Below are 18,188 nucleotides of genomic sequence, written 5' to 3'. Positions count from 1 at the left end.
TCCTGGTCACTCTCCCTTCAGCCTAAAATTGCCTGAGCCCCATGGGTTCAAGTGTGGTGCATATACTCTTTCAGGGATCGTCCCTCTGTCAGCCAGGGAGAGGGAAATAATTACCCCTGTTTTACCGGTGGAGAATGGAGAACAATGTGCACAAGGGGATACAACAAGGGGCCTGTGGGACACACCTCTGTCCTCTGGGCTGCCACCTCCCTCCCACGGCCCAGAGGGGACAGATGCTTGGAGGATGCTCACGGGCTGTTTTTGGTAACTGAGTCCTTAATCAGGGCAGAAAAACACCAGCACTAAGTGATAAGGCAAAATATTTCATTCCTGTCCTTTTTTGTTTGTTTGTTTGTTTTGTTTTTGTTTTTGTTTTTAGCTGTGCCACGTGGCTTGCAGGATCTTAGTTCCCCGACCAGGGATTGAACCTGCGCCCTCGGCAGTGAAAGCACGGAGTCCTAACTACTGGACTGCCAGGGAATTCCCTCCTGTCTTTTGTCTTATGATTTGAGTGCTGGCACAGTCTCTGTGTCTCTCTCCAGGCTCGCTGAGGGTCTTTCTGAGCCCTCAGCCACTATTAGCCCAGAAATTAGCTTCAAACGTTCAAATATTAGCGTCACTGAGGCATTTGAACCCTTTTTGTTCTTCACTTTATTTGAACTGTGCTGCTTCCCCAACCTGACCACCTGCACAGTGAACCCCCAGGGTCCTTTTGCACCTGTGTTTTGTTTTTCCATTGACTCATGGAGTTATTTCCCTGTGGAGGTAAAGACTCCCAATACCTTAGGATTTTTGTTTCCTTCTCTAAGGAAGATGTGGGGTTCTCACCTGTCCTGTGGGTCACCGCCCACTTCTCTTCTGACCATGAGCTCACACTCATGTCTCCAGCACAGCTGCCCTGAAGTCATCAGGCACCGAGGGGCAATTTAACAGAAAGGCAGACCTCTTTACACAATCCACAGTGTGCCCTGCAGGGCCCTGCGGCAGCCCTGGTTTTTCCATCCCCATCTGCGGTGGGCGCCCTGCTCCAGCCTGTCCCCTCTGACTGCAGCTCTGTACCGAGGTGGAGGATAGGTACAGCTGGGAAAGTTCTGGCCTGGAAATTCCTGAAGAATCTCCTTCCTGGCTGCCTGACTCTCTCTCAGATCCTATCCTAGTAACAGCTGTGATCCGAGCCTGCTTTTGTGGGCTAAGGGGCAGAGTGTCACTTTCCCGCGGGTAATGAAGAACAGGCCATCTTGTTTGGGGCAAACCCCTTAGGCAGAGAGCTGTGTCCAGTGAAGATCCCAGATTAGGAGTCCAGGGAACTGGTCTGTCCTGGTTCTGTCACTGCCTGGCTGGGCAATTGCAGGCAGGCCCCACTGGCCAGGTGACCCTGGACTTGCTTTTAACCCCAACTGCCCACCTGCTTTCTGAGAATTATAATGAAAACAGAGTGATCTTAGCTGTATATACCTCGTGGAGTGGCTGTAAGAGCCATAAAGATAGGAGGAAGGAAAGGTCTTCTCTCTCCCTCCCTCCCTCCCTTCCTTCCTTTATGGATATTTGAAAAATGTTAGAGACATGAGAAAGGATTTTTATTCTCATCATTTTTGAAAATATCAGCCCTTCACTATTATTTTTTGACAACTAGGTTCCTTGTCATATCTTCAACTTTTATTTGTATTTTTTTAGAATTAAAGAAAAAACACAAGGACTTCCCTGGCAGTCCGGTGGTTAAGACTCCACACTTCCGTGGCAGGGGCCATGGGTTCAATCCCTGCTCAGGGAACTAAGATCCCTCATGCCGCACAGCATGGCCAAAAGACAAACAAACAAACAAAGCCACAAATAATACATAAATAATTCTCACTAGAAAAGGTTCAAGCAAGACTTAAGTCTTAAGCATATGTATAAAAAATATTAAAGTCCTTTGTGTTCTTTTTCCACATCCATCCCCAGCCTTAACTGCTACTAACAATTTGCTATGGATCCTTTCAAGCCTTTCTGTGTGCGTTTGTTGCATGAATACTTATATACACTGTAATAGGCATCTATTGGTGCATAACAAATTATGCGAAAACCTAGTGGCTTAAAACAACCAATATTTATTACCTCAGAGTTTCTCTGTGTTAAAAATCTGAATGCAGCTTAGTTGAGTGCTTCTGACTTAGGTTTTCGCATGAGTTTGCATGAAGCTGACAGGTGGGGCTTTGGTCTCATCTGAAGGTTCAACTGGAAGAGAATCCCTTCCAAGCTCACTCATGTTGCTGTTGGCTAGAGACATCAGTTCTTTGCCACATGGGCCTCTCCATAGGGCAACTTACAGCATGGAAGCTGGTTTCCTTCAGAGCAAGCAAACAAGAAAGCAAGAGGGGATGTCCAAAACAGAAGCCATACTGTTTTGTAACCTAATCTCAAAAATGACATCCCATCACTTTTGACATTTTCTGTTCATTAAAAGAGAATCACTACGTCCAGCCCCCCATTTAATGGGAGGGAATGGTATGAAGGGTCAGATACCAGAAGGTGGAGATTTATTATAAGCCAACTTAGAAGCCACCCACCCCGCTTCCCACCATACACACACACACACAGAAATATGATCACCTTCTCTGGGAGGTCTACCCTTTTAAAAACTGAAGCTCCCATCTCTTAACTTCCTTCACCTTCCTCTGCTTTTTTTTTGTCTTTACAACAATTGTCACCTTCTAATAACTTAAATTACCTATATTTTATGTTTATTTTTTCTCTCCTAATCAGAATATAAGGTCCATGAGGGCAGAGGTTTTTTTGGTCTGTTTGGTTCTCTGCTGTTTCCCCAGCATCTAGAACAGTGCTGGACACATTAGCATTCAACAAATGTTTGTTAATTAAATGCTATATGCATTGTTCTGTAATTTGCTTTTCCTACAAGTCAGCGTATATAAGGTTACACCATTCTTTTTACTGGCTGCTTAATATTCCACATCATGGGCCATTCCATACATTATTTAAAGCTTACCTTCTTGATGGACATTTACTTGTTTCTGTGTCCTCACCATTTAATGCTGCTGCAGACATCCTCATATATGCATCTTCATGCATTTGTATGAATAATTATGAAGAAATGCTTGTAGAAGTCCTGTAGTAACTTCAAGCCCTATCTTTTGTGGTTGAACCACATAAGGAGGGAATTACATAAGGACACTTTTCGTCTGTTTGTTGCTTATTTGTTTTTACATAAGTCATGTTCACTGACTGCTTCACCTTCTTGTGCCTTGACATTTAATTTTGCATGATCAGAAAATGCCTATGTAGTGACTTTAGGATTTCAGTTACCTGTTATCTGCTGGGGTCTGGTCATTTTTGCTGCCTATGTGTTAACTAATTTCCACAGTTAGAATACACTGAAAAGCATGGCATCCTGGTTTGTGCAAGGCATCAGGGAGAACTTGGAGATAAAACATTACTTTAGTTTTCTAGAAACTTGCCCTCTACTTGGGCATTAAAACATAAGTTAAATATAGACAATAATTCAAGCAGTGAATCAGAAATACGTGTGAGCAGTTCAAGGGCAAGAGAGGCCAACAGGAACTTGGTCAGGACAGGCTTTCTGGGGGGGATGGGGCTTGAGCTACACCTTGAGGGAGGAGAAGGACCTGGAAAGGAGGGCAAGGGAAGATGTTCTAGGTAGGTAACGAGTTATACCTAGAGGGCAGGGGAGGAAGAAGCAGTTCCCTGCTCAGCACTGAAATGCCACAGGAGCCTCCTTGGTTGATTCTGAATCCTTGCAGTAGCAGCTGGCAATGCCTGGGGATCATGACAAATGCCCCGCATCATGAGTGGAAGGTCAGTGGGAGACTCAGTCAGAGTTTTCGTCTGAGGAATGCCAGGTAGCAGACAGCTGGCCAGTCATTGCTTCTGGAAAGCTTTGAATGGTGGTTCCAGTGCCCAGTCTCTATCTGGCGACAGTTGGTGCCCAGTGTGACCCCCAAGGAGCTCCCCTCTAACCTCCTGTTCTCATCTTCTGCCCAGGACTCTGCATCAGTCACTCTCCCGCCCCTGCCAACCTCCATGGCACAAGCACACAATTTCCTGTTCAAAATTGTGTGTGCTCTGCCTCTGAGTATGGCATGGCTGACTGTAATCTGTTATGAAATCAAACCACTGCCCTGGCTTACCCTCTAGGGCCAAATAACCCTCATGGAGAGAGATTTCTGCAGGACACATAGGCCTGCCCATCTCCCTTTGTCATTGTTCTGACAATGTCATCCGCTTGCTTTGGGAGAAATCCCAACAGCCTGACTCACCCCATTGCAACCCTCGCTTTAATCTCAGCTATGAAAAGGGTGGAAACATGGAAACCAAAATGAAAGTCAGAGTGCTCGAGCCCCCATCTGTCCTGAGGATGACACTGCTGCTGCAGTACCCTCCAGCACAGAGTAGGAGCTCAACAAATATGTGATGAAAAACTAGGTAGTAGTACTATAATGATCCTCCTTTTAGAAGAGCCCCAGCAAGGCAGCTCTGTTTCTTCCCAGTGCACTTCATCCAGGTGGAACAGTTGAAAATGAACAATATGAAGCTGCCTGGAAAGGGAAGCCTTAGGGGCAGCCTCAAGCTATGAGGGGGCTGGGAGCCTTACCACCGGGCCTGGGTGCTCACCAATCGGGATGGGGCAGAGCAGTGCAGAAGGGGTGATGTGGCTGGTTTGTCTGCCCCAAACGTTTCCCCTTACTTTTTTTTTTTTTTTTTTTAATATTTATTTATTTATATTTTTGGCTGTGTTGGGTCTTCGTTTCTGTGCGAGGGCTTTCTCTAGTTGTGGCAAGCGGGGGCCACTCTTCATCGCGGTGCGCGGGCCTCTCACCGTCGCGGCCTCTCTTGTTGCGGAGCACAGGCTCCAGACGCGCAGGCTCAGCAACTGTGGCTCACGGGCCCAGTTGCTCCGCGGCATGTGGGATCTTCCCAGACCAGGGCTCGAACCCGTGTCCCCTGCATTGGCAGGCAGACTCTCAACCACTGCGCCACCAGGGAAGCCCCTCCCCTTACTTTTGATTCCAGCTGGCACATCCACTTTCTCTTACTGATCGGCAGCCTCTGGGTGTCACCTTACAGCTTCCAGGAGCCCCGCTGTGGCTGCCTAAATTATGTCAAGTTCCCCTCCCTCAGCCAGCTTTGCCCTCTTGTTTCCAGACTTTTCATAGCACTTTCAAAGTTGCTTTTTCATGTGGTCCATTTTAACTGACATGTTATTGGATTTTTTTTTTAACTTAACTTATTGGGACAACTACACAGTTCTCCTAGGGAAATAACAGAATTTTTTAAAAAATGAAAAAGTCTCCTAAGACCGATCCTATCTTGCTGACCAGCCAACCTGAGCTAATTGTTTCATTAGGATGGACAGGTCTGGCGTTACAACACCAGGGGGCACCAGTGACTAAATCACCTAGATAAGCTGCCCTTGCTAAGAAATTCTCTCTCTTCTTTTGGTTGCTTCATTCTTGTCCTTTCTGTCACCTCAAGAAGAGACAGAAGACGACTTGCATGAAGTTGGTGGGCAGGTGCAGGTGAGGTGGGCTGTGTGTCCAAGGGTAGCTGTTGCTAAGGGGAGTGGGACAGAGGATTCAGAGCTGAGTGCTGTTGCCTGGGGTCTGGGAGACTCTAAGGATTTTCAGGCATTGTTAGTAATAACTGTTAATGGATTTGGCACCATGACCAGGCTGTGGTGGAGCTTTCTCGTTTGTTTATATTGTCTGAGAAAGCTCCCCTCCCATCAGCACACATGCTCCCCCATCCCCACACCCCTGCCTTTGGTTCTGTGGGCATCTTCAGCTCCATAATTCACTTGAACTCTTCAAGCCTGGGTTGGGAAGGAGGGGGAGTGGAGTCTGCACTGTCCCTCCCTCTAGGTCAGGGACCAGGCCGTGAAACTGTGTGTGTGTGTGTGTGTGTTTTAATAGACTTTAACTTTTAGAGCAGTTTTAGGTTCACAGCAAAATTGAGGAGCAAGTACAGAGATTTCCAATATACCCTCCTATCCCCAGTCACGGGACAGCCTCCCTCACTATCAAGTCCCCACCTGAGTGATACATTTGTTACTATCAGTGAACTTAAATTCATACATCATTATCCCTCAGTTTACATTAGGGTTCCCTCTTGGTGTAGGACATACTGTGGGTTTGGACAAATGTACAGTGTGTTGTATCCACCATTATAGTATCATACGGTTAGTTTCACTGCCCTAAAAATGCTCTGTGCTTTGGCTGTTCATTCCTGCCTCCCCGCAACCCCTGGCAATCACTGATCTTTTTACTGTCTCTGTGGTTCTGCTTTTCCAGAAAGTCATATAGTTGGAATCATACAATATATATAGTCTTTTCAGATTGCCTTCTTTCACTTAGTAATGTTCATAAGTTTCCTCTATGTCTTTCATGGGTTAATAACTAATGTATTTTTAGTGCTGAATAATATTCCATTGTATGAATTTACCACAGTTTATTTAGCCGTTCACCTACTAAAGGGAATCTTAGTGGTTTCCAAGTTTTCATAATTATGAATAAAACTACTGTAGACATCCATGTGCTGGCTTTTGTGTAGACATACATTTTCATCTAATTTGGGTAAATACCAGGAGTGTGATCGCTGGATTGTAAGCTAAGAGTATGTTTAGTTTTGTAAGAAACTACCAAACTGTCTTCCAAAGTGGAAGACATTTTTCATTCCCACTAGGAATGAATGAGAATTCCTGTTGCTCCATATCCTCACCAGCATTTGGTGTTGTCAGTGTTTTAGATTTTGGCCATTCTAAAATGTGTGTAGTGGTATCTTGTTTTAATTTGCAATTCCCTGATGACATATGATGTGGAGCATCTTCTCATATGCTTGTATGCTATCTGTATATCTTCTTTGGTGAGGTTTCCGCTCAAGTCTTTTGCCTATTTTTTAATTGGGTTGTTCATTTTCTTATTGTTGAGTTTTAAGGGTTCTTGCATATTTTGGATAAGCTTTTATCAGATATGTCTTGTGCAAATATTTTCTCCCAGTCTGTGGCTTATCTTCTCATTCTCTTGACAGTGTCTTTTGCAGAGCAAAATATTTTAATTTTAATGAAGTCCAGCTTATCAATTATTTCTTTCATTAATCATGCCTTTGGTGTTATATTTAAAAAGTCATTGCCATATCCAAGGGCACCTAGATTTCCTCCTATGTTATCTTCTAGGAGTTTCATAGTTTTGAGTTTTATATTTAGGTTTATGACCCATTTAGAGTTAATTTTTGTGAAGGGTGTAAATCTGTGTCTAGGTTCTTTTTTTTTTTTTTTTTCAACAGATGTCCAGTTGTTCCAGTGCCATTTGTTGAGAAGACTATCTTTACTCCCTTGTATTACCTTTGCTCCTTTGTCGAAAATCAGTTGTATGTTTATGGAGGTCTATTTCTGGGTTCTCTATTCTGTGCCATTGATCTGTTTGTCTATTCTTTCACCAGTACACTGCCTTGATTACTATAGCTTTACAGTAAATCTTGAAGTCAGGTAGTGTTGGTTGTCCAACACTTCTTCAATATTGTGTTGGCTATTCTGGGTCTTTTGCATCTCCATGTGAACTTTAGAATCAGTTTGTCAATCTCCACAAAATAATTTCCTGGGATTTTGATTGAGATTTCAGTGAATCTATAGATCACACTGAGAAGAACTGTCCTCCTTACAACATTGAGACTTCCTACCCATGAACGTGGAATATCTTTACATGTATTTAGTTCTGTTTCGGTTTCTTTCATCAGTTTTGTAGTTTTCCTCATAGTCTTGTACATATTTTCTTAGATTTATACCTAAGTATTTCATTTTTTAGGTGCTAATGCAAATGATATCATGTTCTTAATTTTAAATTCCACTTAATCATTATTGATAAATAGGAAAGTGATTGGCTTTGTATATTAGCCTTGTATCCTACAACATTGCTATAATCACTTATTAGTTCCAGTTTTTTGGTCAGTTCTTTCAGATTTTCTGCATAGATAATCATGTCATCTGCAAACAAAGACAGTTTTATTTCTTCCTTTCAAGCACTATACCTTTTACCTCCTTTTCTTGTCTTGTTGCATTAGCTAGTACTTCCAATGCAATACTGGAAAGGAGTGGTGAGAGGGGACATCCTTGCCTTGTTCTTGGAACTAGAAAGCTTCTGGTTTCTTACCATTAAGCGTGATGTTAGTTGTAGGTTTTTGTAGATGTTCTTTATCAAGTTAAGGCGGTTCCCCTCTATTTCTTTGTTGCTGAGAGATTTTATTATGAATGGGTGTTGGATTTTGTCAAATGCTTTTTTTTTTGCATTGATTGATAAGCTTTGTGATTTTTCTTCTTTAGCCTGTTGATGTGATGGATTACATTAACTGATTTTCAAATATTGAACTAGCCTTCCATACCTGAGATAAATCACACTTTGTCATGATATATATTTCTTTTTATACATTGTTGGATTCAATTTGGTAGTATTTTGTTGAGGATTTCTACATCTATATTTGTGAGAGATATTGGTCTGCAGTTGTCTTTTCTTGTAATGGCTTTGTTGGTTTTGGTGTTAGGGTAATGCTGGTCTCATAAAAGGAGTTAGGAAATGTTTCCTTTGCTTCCATCTTCTAGAAGATATTGTAGAGGATTGGTATAATTTCTTCCTTAAGTGTGTGGTCCTGGAATTCACTAGTGAACCTATCTGAGCCTGGTACTATCTGTCTTGGAAGGCTATTAATTACTGATTTTATTTCTTTAATAGATATAGATCTTTTACACTGTATTACATGTGTGAGCTTTGACAGATTGTATCTTTCAAGGATGCTTTTGCTGCATCCTGCTAATTATGAAAAGTTGTATTTTCATTTTCAATCAGTTCAAAATATTTAAAAATTTCTCATGAGATTTCTTCTTTGACCCATATGTTACTTAGCAGTATGTTATTTAATTTCCAAGTATTTGGGGATTTTTCCAAATATGTTTCTTTTATTGATTTCTGATTTAATTCCACTGTGGTCTGAGAACAGATATTGTATGATTTCTATTATTTTAAAATTGTTAAGATGTGTTTTATGCCTCAGATTGTGCTCTGTCTTGGTAAATGTTCCATGTGAGCTTGAGAAGAATGTGTGTTCTGCTGTTGTTGGATGAGGCAGTGAATAAATATCCAGTTGATTAATGTGACTGTTGACTTCAACTATGTCCTTACTGATTTTCTGCCTTCTGTATCTGTCCATTTCTGATAGAGGGGTGTTAAAGTCTTCAACCATAATAGTTGGTTCATCTATTTCTCCTTGCAGTTCGCTGTTTTGGCCTTACGTATTTTGGTGCTCTGTTGTTAGGTGCATACATATTAAGGTTTTTAATGTCTTCTTGGAGAATTGACCCCTTTATCATTGTGCCCTTTGATGTCTCTGATAACTTTCCTTGCTCTGAAGTCTGCCCTGTCAGAAATTAATATAGCTACTCCTGCCTTCTTTTGATTAGTGTTAACGTGGTATATCTTTCTCTATAACTTTAATTTTAATCTATATGTGTCTTATATTTAAAGTGTGTTTCTTGTAGATGATATGTACTGGGTCTTGTTTTGTGATCCATTCTGACAATCCCTGTCTTCTAATTGGTGTATTTAGACCATTGACATTTAAATTGATTATCAGCATAGTTGGATTAATGACTACCTTTTTTGCTCTTGTTTTCCATTTGATGCCCTTGTTCTCTGTTCCTGTTTTTGTCTTCCACATTCTTTCCACCTTTTGTGGTTTTAATTGAACATTTTATATGATTCCATTTTCTCTTCTTAGCATATCAGTTCTTCTCCTCCTCCCCCTTCCTCTCCCCCTCATCCCCCTCCCCCTCATCCCCCTCCTCACCCCCTCCTCCTCCTTTTTTCTTATTTTAGTGCTTACCCTAGAGTTTGCAATATACATTTACAACTAATCCAAGTCCACTTTCAAACACCACTCTAATACTTCATGGGTAGTGCAAGTACCTTATAATAACAAAATACTCCTAGTTCCTCTGTCCCACTCCTTATATTGTTGTAGTCATTCATTTCACTTATACATAAGCATATATTTTCTATACATATATATAAGCATAATAATTGAAAATATTGTTGCTATTATTATTTTGAAAAATTATCTGTTAGATCAAGTAAGAATTTAAAAACTAAAAGTTTTTATTTTAGCATCACTTATTCCTTCTCTGATGCTCTTCCTTTCTTTATGTAGATCTGAGTTTTTGACTGATATCATTTTCCTTCTTTCTGAAGAACTTTTTTTTTTAAGTTGTAAAATATTTTTTATTGTAAAAACAGAGTCAATAGAGGTTGACAATATAAATGTTATCTCAGAACATTTCCCCTTGGTTCCTGAATTTGCTAGGTTCCTATGTACCAGCAAGTCTCCATTAGCACTTCTCAGATTTCATGGTCCTTTTTGGATATGTTTATTGATTATATGTAAATATTGCTTAGAAACAGAAGTCCATATGATATTAAAACAAACAAAAAAACCTGTTGTGCCTTTCTTTCACATTTCCTACAGGGAGATCTATATATCTCAGGTGCTTTCACAATTTAAAAGTAAAGTTAGTGCCTTAACCAAACCAAAGAATCCTCCATCACAAGTTATTAAATCAAACCTTTCTTGACATTTGCAATATATCCAGATTTAAAGATTTTAAAACAAAAGAATTTAGAATTTAAAACAAACTTCAGACTGATTTTTCATATTTGAAAGACTACAGTTATTTGCAGCATACAAATGGAGAGAGTAGTGCAAAATGCATCGTTTTATATGATAAATATACTTTCAACCTAATGGCTGCTTCAAAAGCAAAGAGTGAAAAATTACGTCTTCTTAAAAGCAATTTAGACTGACTCAATAAAGTTCACAATTTAGAAAGATCAATTGCTACTCTATTTCCATAGATTGCAAAATGATTTCAGAAACAGATTAAACATACAATTGTTTTACAAAAATAGAAATATTGTTTGGGACTTTACAAAACTTTATAAAATATAACACTATATTTGTAAATTCAAGATAGTTGCACACTGAAATAGAAAATACTTCCAGAAATATGAAGTCTAGTCAAACTTAACTGGTCTCTCCTAACCATTCTCACACATTATTTCTTCCAGAGCTTCAACCTAAGTAGATCTGTGCTCTAGCATGAGATTTTTTTAAAGAGATTGGTTAATTTCGAGAAGTTGTATAAGATTTTTCATTCTAGAAACAAAGCAGATGAATTTACACCTAAAAATATGTCTTATTAAAAGTAGAAATAATGCAATGACAATTTGTATTTGATAAATTTCAAACCAAATTCCTCAGAATGACAATTATAATTTGGTACCTACAAAAAGTAAAAATATACAGTAATCACAACTATTTTATGGAAAAATATTTATTCATATGGAATAAAGAACCTCTAAATTTAGTTATTTGTAGCTGTCAAATGAGAAGTATTTTCTAATTACACCCATTTATAACATTCATTTTACACCTCAAAGAGCACCGGTGTATTTTTAAAACAAACTAAAAAGTGAGACGGTAGGGGCTTATTACATGCAACAGTGCTATTATGATAAGGCACCACCTGGTATATGAAAAAGCCAAACAAAGTATTTCCAAAGCGTGTATTTCTGTAACTGGTAAGGTTAGAAAAAAGCTAATAACATTATTAGCTAACCACATCATACTCCTTTTCCATCATTCTTTGCTTTTAGTTTTTCCATATTACAGAACATATAATAAACAACAGTATAGTACGTGATATGTTAAATAAACATCTTTTCCCAACCATTCAAGAAAATAGTGTAGAATTAAAACAAGAATAAGAAACCAAAAATTTTTCTGATATATTTGCAATAGTCTATGCCTGTAGAAGAATAGGGAGCTGGGTGAGGTGAGGAGAGAGTGGCAGCAGCAGTTGGGGTTGGGGGTTGGTAACAGGACCTATTTTCTATAGAATATATTGAGGCACATAGGTTAAAAGTTTCTCAGGCAAATTCATGGCTAGAGCAAAATTGACAGAAAGCTCAGGATTTTACATTCCCCCCAGAGCTGATTTCTCAGATAGTCACATCCGATTAAATATTTCAAAATATGCCTTTAGTCACTGCTATCACCATCATCATCATCATCATCATCATCATCATCATCAGATACATCATTTAAAGGAAACTTCAATGACTGACTATAAGAGTCTGATCTAGTAGGCTGGCACCTGGCCACATCCCCAGTAGAAAGCAGGTCATAGTGGAAGTCACAAATCCTCACAGGCTTAGAGGACTGGCTGGGAAGAAGAAGTCTCTTTTCAGAGCAGGGCCCACAGACAACAAAACCACATTTGCGGCAGTGGTGGCGACGATTAACAGGTGTGAATTTTGCTCTCTGACAGCGCATACATACAGTTGCCTCAGAGTCAGGAACCCAGATAGCAGCATGGTCATTACCGGGTGTCTTCCCACTTTTGGAGAGCAAATCAGTAACACGTTCACTTATGTGATTCATCCATTCTGATTTCTCAGTGGCAGTGGCAGAATAAACTGCAAATGATTTAGTTGGTGTCTTGATCAGCCATCCATTCCTCAAGTCTCCCTCATCTTTGATAGAATCAATTGTGACATTTTCCAGGGGAATAATATGTTATTTGTTATATTTTTTCTTCTGGATGACAATATTGCCATATACAAGAATATCATTAAATAAGAAAAACCGCCTTGCTTTAGGCTTTTTTTCTGCACAACTTAGTCAATACTCCTTCTCCAATAAGAACCCGTCCAGGTATAGTTAAGGGTTGGCCAGCAGCTCCAAAACAGTTTTCTACTATATTTTTACATCTAGTATTTGCTTCACTGTTTGCCAAGCGAGCCACCATCTTTTGCTAATAGCCTCCAAACTCGGGAACTCCACACTCCAGAGGCCCTCCTTTCCACATGCTGCCTCTCCCCTTCTGCCTGAAGAACTTCTTTTAACATTTCTTGCAAGGCAGGTCTATTGGCAACAAATTCCCTCAATTTTTATTTGTCTGAGAAAGTCTTTATTTCTCCTTCACTTTTGAAGGATAATTTCACAGGCTACAGAATTCTGCAATTTTTTTTTCCCTCTCAGTACTTTAAATATTTCACTGTACTCTCTTCTTGCTTATGTGGTTTCTGAGAAGAAGTCAGATGTAATTCTTATCTTTGCTTCTCTGTAGGTAAGGTGTTATTTCCTTCTGGTTTCTTTCAGGATTATTTTTCTTTATCTTTGATTTTATGCAGCTTGTATATGATATGCCTAGGTGTAGTTTGTTATTGGTTTTGATTTTTGTCATTTATCCTGCTTGGTGTTCTCTAAGCTTACTGGGTCTGTGGTTTGGTGTCTGACTTTAATTTGAGGGCACTCTCAGTCATTTTTGCTTCAAATATTTCTTTTGTTCATTTTTCCCTTTTTTGTCCTTCTAGTATTCCCATACACATATGTTACACCTTTTGTAATCATTCCACATTTCTTAGATATTCTTTTCCTTTTTTTCAGTATGTTTCCCTTGCTTTTCTGTTTTGGAAGTTTCTATTGACATATCCTCAGCCTCAGAGATTCTTTTCTCAGTTATGTCCATTCTACTAATGGGCCCATCAGTGACCTTCTTCGTTTCTGTTACAGTGTTTTTGAGTTCCAGCATTTCCTTCTGAGTCTTTCTTAGAATTTCCATCTCTCTGCTTGCCCATCTGTTCTTACATGCTGTCTACTTTATTGATTAGAGCCTGTAACATATCAATCATAGTTGTTGTAAATTCCTGGTCTGGTTATTCTAACATCCCTGCCATGTCTCAGTCTGGTTCTGCTGCTTGCCCTGTCTCTTCAAACAGTTTTTTGCCGTTTAGTATGCCTTGTAATTTTTTTTTTTTTTTTTCTGATCGTCAGACACGATGTGTTGGGTAACAGGAACTGCAATAAAAGGCCTTTAGTAACATGGTGCTAAGGTGTTGGGGGAGGGGAAGCATTCTGTAGTCCTATGATTAGATCTTAGTCTTTCTGTGAGCCTGTGCCTCTGAAGTATGAGCCTTACACATGTTTCTCAGGGTCCCCCCCCCCCACCTATGTGGGACAGGATAGCTAGCATGGACTGGAGTTGGTATTTCCCTTCCCCCATGTTGCTTAGGATCTGATAAAACTACAATAGTCCAGTCTGTGGCGAAATAGCTTCTCCTGAGAGTAGGCCTTGTTAAGAACAGGGTGCTCTGGTATGTTTCAAAATCCTTTCCCTCTCCCCCTGTCATAAGCAGGAGGGAATTTTTCTCCAGTATTCACTGTGAGAAACCTGGTCAGACAACTAGAGGTAAAGCTCCCCCAAGTGCGGGGACCCCTATGACGGGGTCAGCCTAGAGTCTTTGACTCTCAGACCTGTCCACTCTGGGACCCCAGCAGTTCGCCAATTTCAGTGCCAGCTTCCCTACCCTGCGCTGGTTTCCACGGGGCTGCGGCTCGGGAGTTTCTGCTCCACTAAGTTGTGATTCATATAGTTACCTGTCTGTCTCTCCCTCAGGGCAGCGGTTTGCCCTGTGACCTTACTTCTCTGATAAATCTTAAGAAGAGTTGTTGATTTTCCAGTTTGTTCAGCTTTTTATTCATTAGGGCAGACCAACAACTTCCAAGCTCCTTACGTGCTGGACTGGAAACCCAGACAGTTTACGTCTTCGCCTTTGATGTCCTACACCAAGGACAACGAAGTGATGTGGACAAAACAAAGACATTCAAGCATGGCCTTTGTTCCTTTGAGCCCAGATTTTGGATTTGAAAGGGGCCTTGGAGGTCACCTCATTCAGTCTCCTTGTTTTCAGATGAGCATCTTGATAGGCTGTACTGTGGGCATTCCTCTCTCGGGAATATTCCCACATTTCAGCAGAGTAATAGAGTGAACTGAGTACGGGGGACCCATTTGGGTTCAACATCCAAATGAACTTTCTTCAGAGAAACCAATTAAGTTCTACAGTCAGTGTTCTGCTCCCTGAAAGGAAATTTCAATGTGATTTTTATTTATCCATAAACTGGTTATCTCCGTATGGTGGTTTGATGGATGATTTTAGTTCTGTGTGAGGGGATGGTGGGTGACCTTTCATTTTTCTTTTTTTGTCTTTCTCCATTTTCCAAATTCTAACAAATGAACATGTGTTCCTTTTACAAGCAGCACAAAATAAGGTAATGTTTTAGGCTGTGACCATTTGGAAGCCTCTCCTCTGTGCTTCCTTACAGTCTGCAAGATGAACGTTCACCGGCGCTGCGAGACCAACGTGGCCCCCAACTGTGGCGTGGACGCCAGGGGCATTGCCAAAGTGCTGGCCGACCTGGGCGTCACTCCAGACAAAATCACCAACAGTGGCCAGAGGAGGAAAAAGGTAACTGGCTCTTTGGTGGTGTTTCTGGAGCTCTTTGTGAGCCAGCATCTCTGTGTTGGCTTCCCGAGTGTCACTTGGAGCGAAGTTCTGAGACTGCTGGGTTTGAGACACTGGACTTGAAGCAGCACGTGCTTCAAGAAAAAAGAAAAGGTCAGGCAGGTAACATGACAGTCTCCTTCGGTTCCAGAGGTGGGGAAAAGCTAAGCAAGTCTCAAGTGTGGTGTTTCTTAGGGGAACGTCAGCTTCAAAATGAGGACTCTGGAATCCCCTCCAGAAGAGACTCAACTCTAGACAGGGAAATAGACCGATCTGCCTCCAGGACTGGCATGAAAGCAATGTCAGTGCTCAGACTCTGCCTCTGGGATCACTGTAATGAGGATAAATGGATGAAGGGCTGGGACCACATTCTTTTCTAGGGAGCAAGCCAAGAAGATTTGTGATAGTGCCAGCACTCGGCTGCCCGAGGAATATTGTTGTGTCCCGCGACATGAAACATCTGGGCCTGTCTTTGGAGACCAAAGCCCTGTCTCTATCCGTGTGACATTCTGAATGTCAGTAGGAAGAGATCCATTTGCTAAAATGTTATTTTGGTAAGTCAGGGCCCACAGGTGTAAATAGAGCTAAAGGTATCCGTAGCATTTTGTTTGAAGGCCCTTCTTAGCCTTGGCTCCTAGCCTAGAAAATGTAAGAATTCTCTGAAAGACTAAGTTATGAGAAAATTGGAACCATGTTAACTGGGCAAGAAATCCTGGTGGGGGTGGGTGGCCCTTGTTGCCCAGTATCAGGCTTTTTTTTTTTTTTTTTTTTTTTACTAGAAAACAAGCCTGACTCTGGGGCCTCTCCAACTTGACTCCTAAATGTTGTCCCTGAATTTTCCCTTGAAATACCTTCTGAAGGGCATTTTAGAAGCTGCCCACGCCTTTTCCCTGCTGCCTCTCAGAGGAGCCTTTTCCCTTGAATGGGAAGGTTTGGGTTGTTTCCATCTTCTTAAACTGCTTCTTCCTTACCTTTCCAATAAACAAAGCAGTTTTTTAAGGATTGGAGAAAAAAACATTCTCTTCTCTGGTTAACTGTGAGATTTTGTGCTTCTGGGGGCTCTTCTCAGCTCTGTCAGTCCCACTGGTGGAAACAGGACTTCAGTTATTGACCCAAGACATTGGAGTTGCAAGCAGAATGTCAGCACCCAGAATGCTGGGGCCCCACCGAGGAGGCGGGTTAGACGAACACCCTGCGATGACAGTGTTGAACACACACATTTATGAGCTCTACAGAGAGCCCTGTTCAGGAGACATGGTTTGGTTTCTTGCTAGAAGTAAACTGAGACATAATCCTTATTGTCATGAAACATTTCAGAGAAAACTCAGTACCTGCCCCCTCCCCTGTATTTACATGGGCCATAATGGCAGTAGCCAGGCATTGTCTATCTGTCCTGGATTTGGGAGATCCTGGAGGTAAGAAGCCAACGTGGAGAAATTTAGGAAGGAACAAAGTCAAAGACTAAAGGACTTCAGTCCTGATATTTTTATTGCTTTGATGCTTCTAATGCAAAAGCTGGAAAAAGTCAAGTGAACCAAATAGTAGCTCAAGTTAGTACGAGAGGATGGGAGACAAGTCCCCTTGGCCAGAAGCTTAAAGGGCTTTTTTGCAGGAGCATCAGGCTTGCTAGAGCTTTGGTTCCCTTCATATTGCCCCTTGCAAGTAGTCCATCATCCAGAAAGAACGTGTGTGCACAGCAGGTAGATCAAGAGTAAAAGGGAGCAGAAGGGCTTGCAATCTCTGAGTCTAAACCTCTGACTTAAATGGGAACTTAAAGTGGATATGCCAGCATCTATGCCAGGAAATAGACTTCACTGGGGGTGTCCTGCTAAAATTTGCCAATTGCCGACAAATACCGATACGCCTGAAGATGTTTATTGAGCTTCTGTTATGTGTATCACTCTGTGCAATCACCAGGGGCAATACAAATACTAGATAGGGTCTTACTTTCAAAGAACCTACAGTCTACCTGAGTAGAGAGCCCCAAACTAAATAAAGCTGAACAAGGTAATGAATAAATGGCAAGCGGCTGTTAGAGGCAAGTGTCAAGTTGCTCTGGATGAGGTAACTTGCGTTTCTTGGGTAGGCAAAGGAGGTTTCATGGAAGGGGTAAGGTTGGGCTTTGCTTGGAAAGGTCAGCTGTATTTGGATAGAATAAAAATCAAGCAAACTGACATCTCTTGTTTTCTTCCCTTTAACTGGCAAATGAAACCTTGAGTCTCTGCCTTCAAATTGTCAATTCAGCAACTGCTACTGTGCGCCAGGGACTCCTAGGGCCCCTGGCATCGTTTCTTGATGCTTTTGACCTCAGGGAAACTCCCCACGCTCCCTTCTGATCCCTCTCTCCCCTCCTTCTCCCCCTCTCTCTAGCTCATTGCTGGTGCTGAGTCCCCGCAGCCTGCTTCTGGAAGCTCACCGTCTGAGGAAGATCGATCCAAGTCGGCCCCCACCTCCCCTTGTGACCAAGGTGAGACTCTCAGATCTGCTTCTTTACCTCTGAGCTCTGTCCTTGGAAGGACGAGGGAGCCCGAGGCCTCTTCATCCAAGAATGGCCTTGTGAGCAGAAACAGCCAGCAGCCCTGGAGCGTCTCCAGATGACCTTTCCCAGCTGACTCCTTAGCTGTGCTTTCCCTCTACAAGCCTTTCTTGGGGGTGAGGTACTAAATGGCTGTGCCAGCCTGAAATGCCCCCCCAGGCAGGGTGAGAGAGAGAGAGCTGGGGTGCTGTGGTTCTTTCTTTTCTTTTGCCTCTCCCTGGTTCCACGTTCAGGAGAGGGAGAAGCCCTTCTCTTAC

General features: G+C 41.6%; 1 protein-coding gene and 1 pseudogene across 3 annotated transcripts in view; one reads left to right on the top strand and one right to left on the bottom strand.

The window, feature by feature from the left end:
- PRKCE (protein kinase C epsilon) overlaps nucleotides 1-18,188 on the top strand; it is a 517,974-nt gene that overhangs the window by 334,912 nt on the left and 164,874 nt on the right. For all 3 annotated transcript variants that reach the window (XM_057558401.1, XM_057558400.1, XM_057558402.1), the window contains 2 exons: nucleotides 15,217-15,359; nucleotides 17,766-17,862. In XM_057558401.1, coding sequence (XP_057414384.1) covers nucleotides 15,217-15,359; nucleotides 17,766-17,862 — 240 coding nt within the window. The remainder of the gene's footprint in view (nucleotides 1-15,216; nucleotides 15,360-17,765; nucleotides 17,863-18,188) is intronic.
- Nucleotides 12,091-12,859, bottom strand: LOC103014607 (pleckstrin homology domain-containing family F member 2-like; annotated as a pseudogene).

The sequence above is a fragment of the Balaenoptera acutorostrata genome, chromosome 12, assembly GCF_949987535.1.
Source record: "Balaenoptera acutorostrata chromosome 12, mBalAcu1.1, whole genome shotgun sequence".
Taxonomy (NCBI): Eukaryota; Metazoa; Chordata; class Mammalia; order Artiodactyla; family Balaenopteridae; genus Balaenoptera; species Balaenoptera acutorostrata.
Note: the sequence above shows the minus strand (reverse complement) of the source record. Positions and strands in the feature narration are given on the sequence as shown.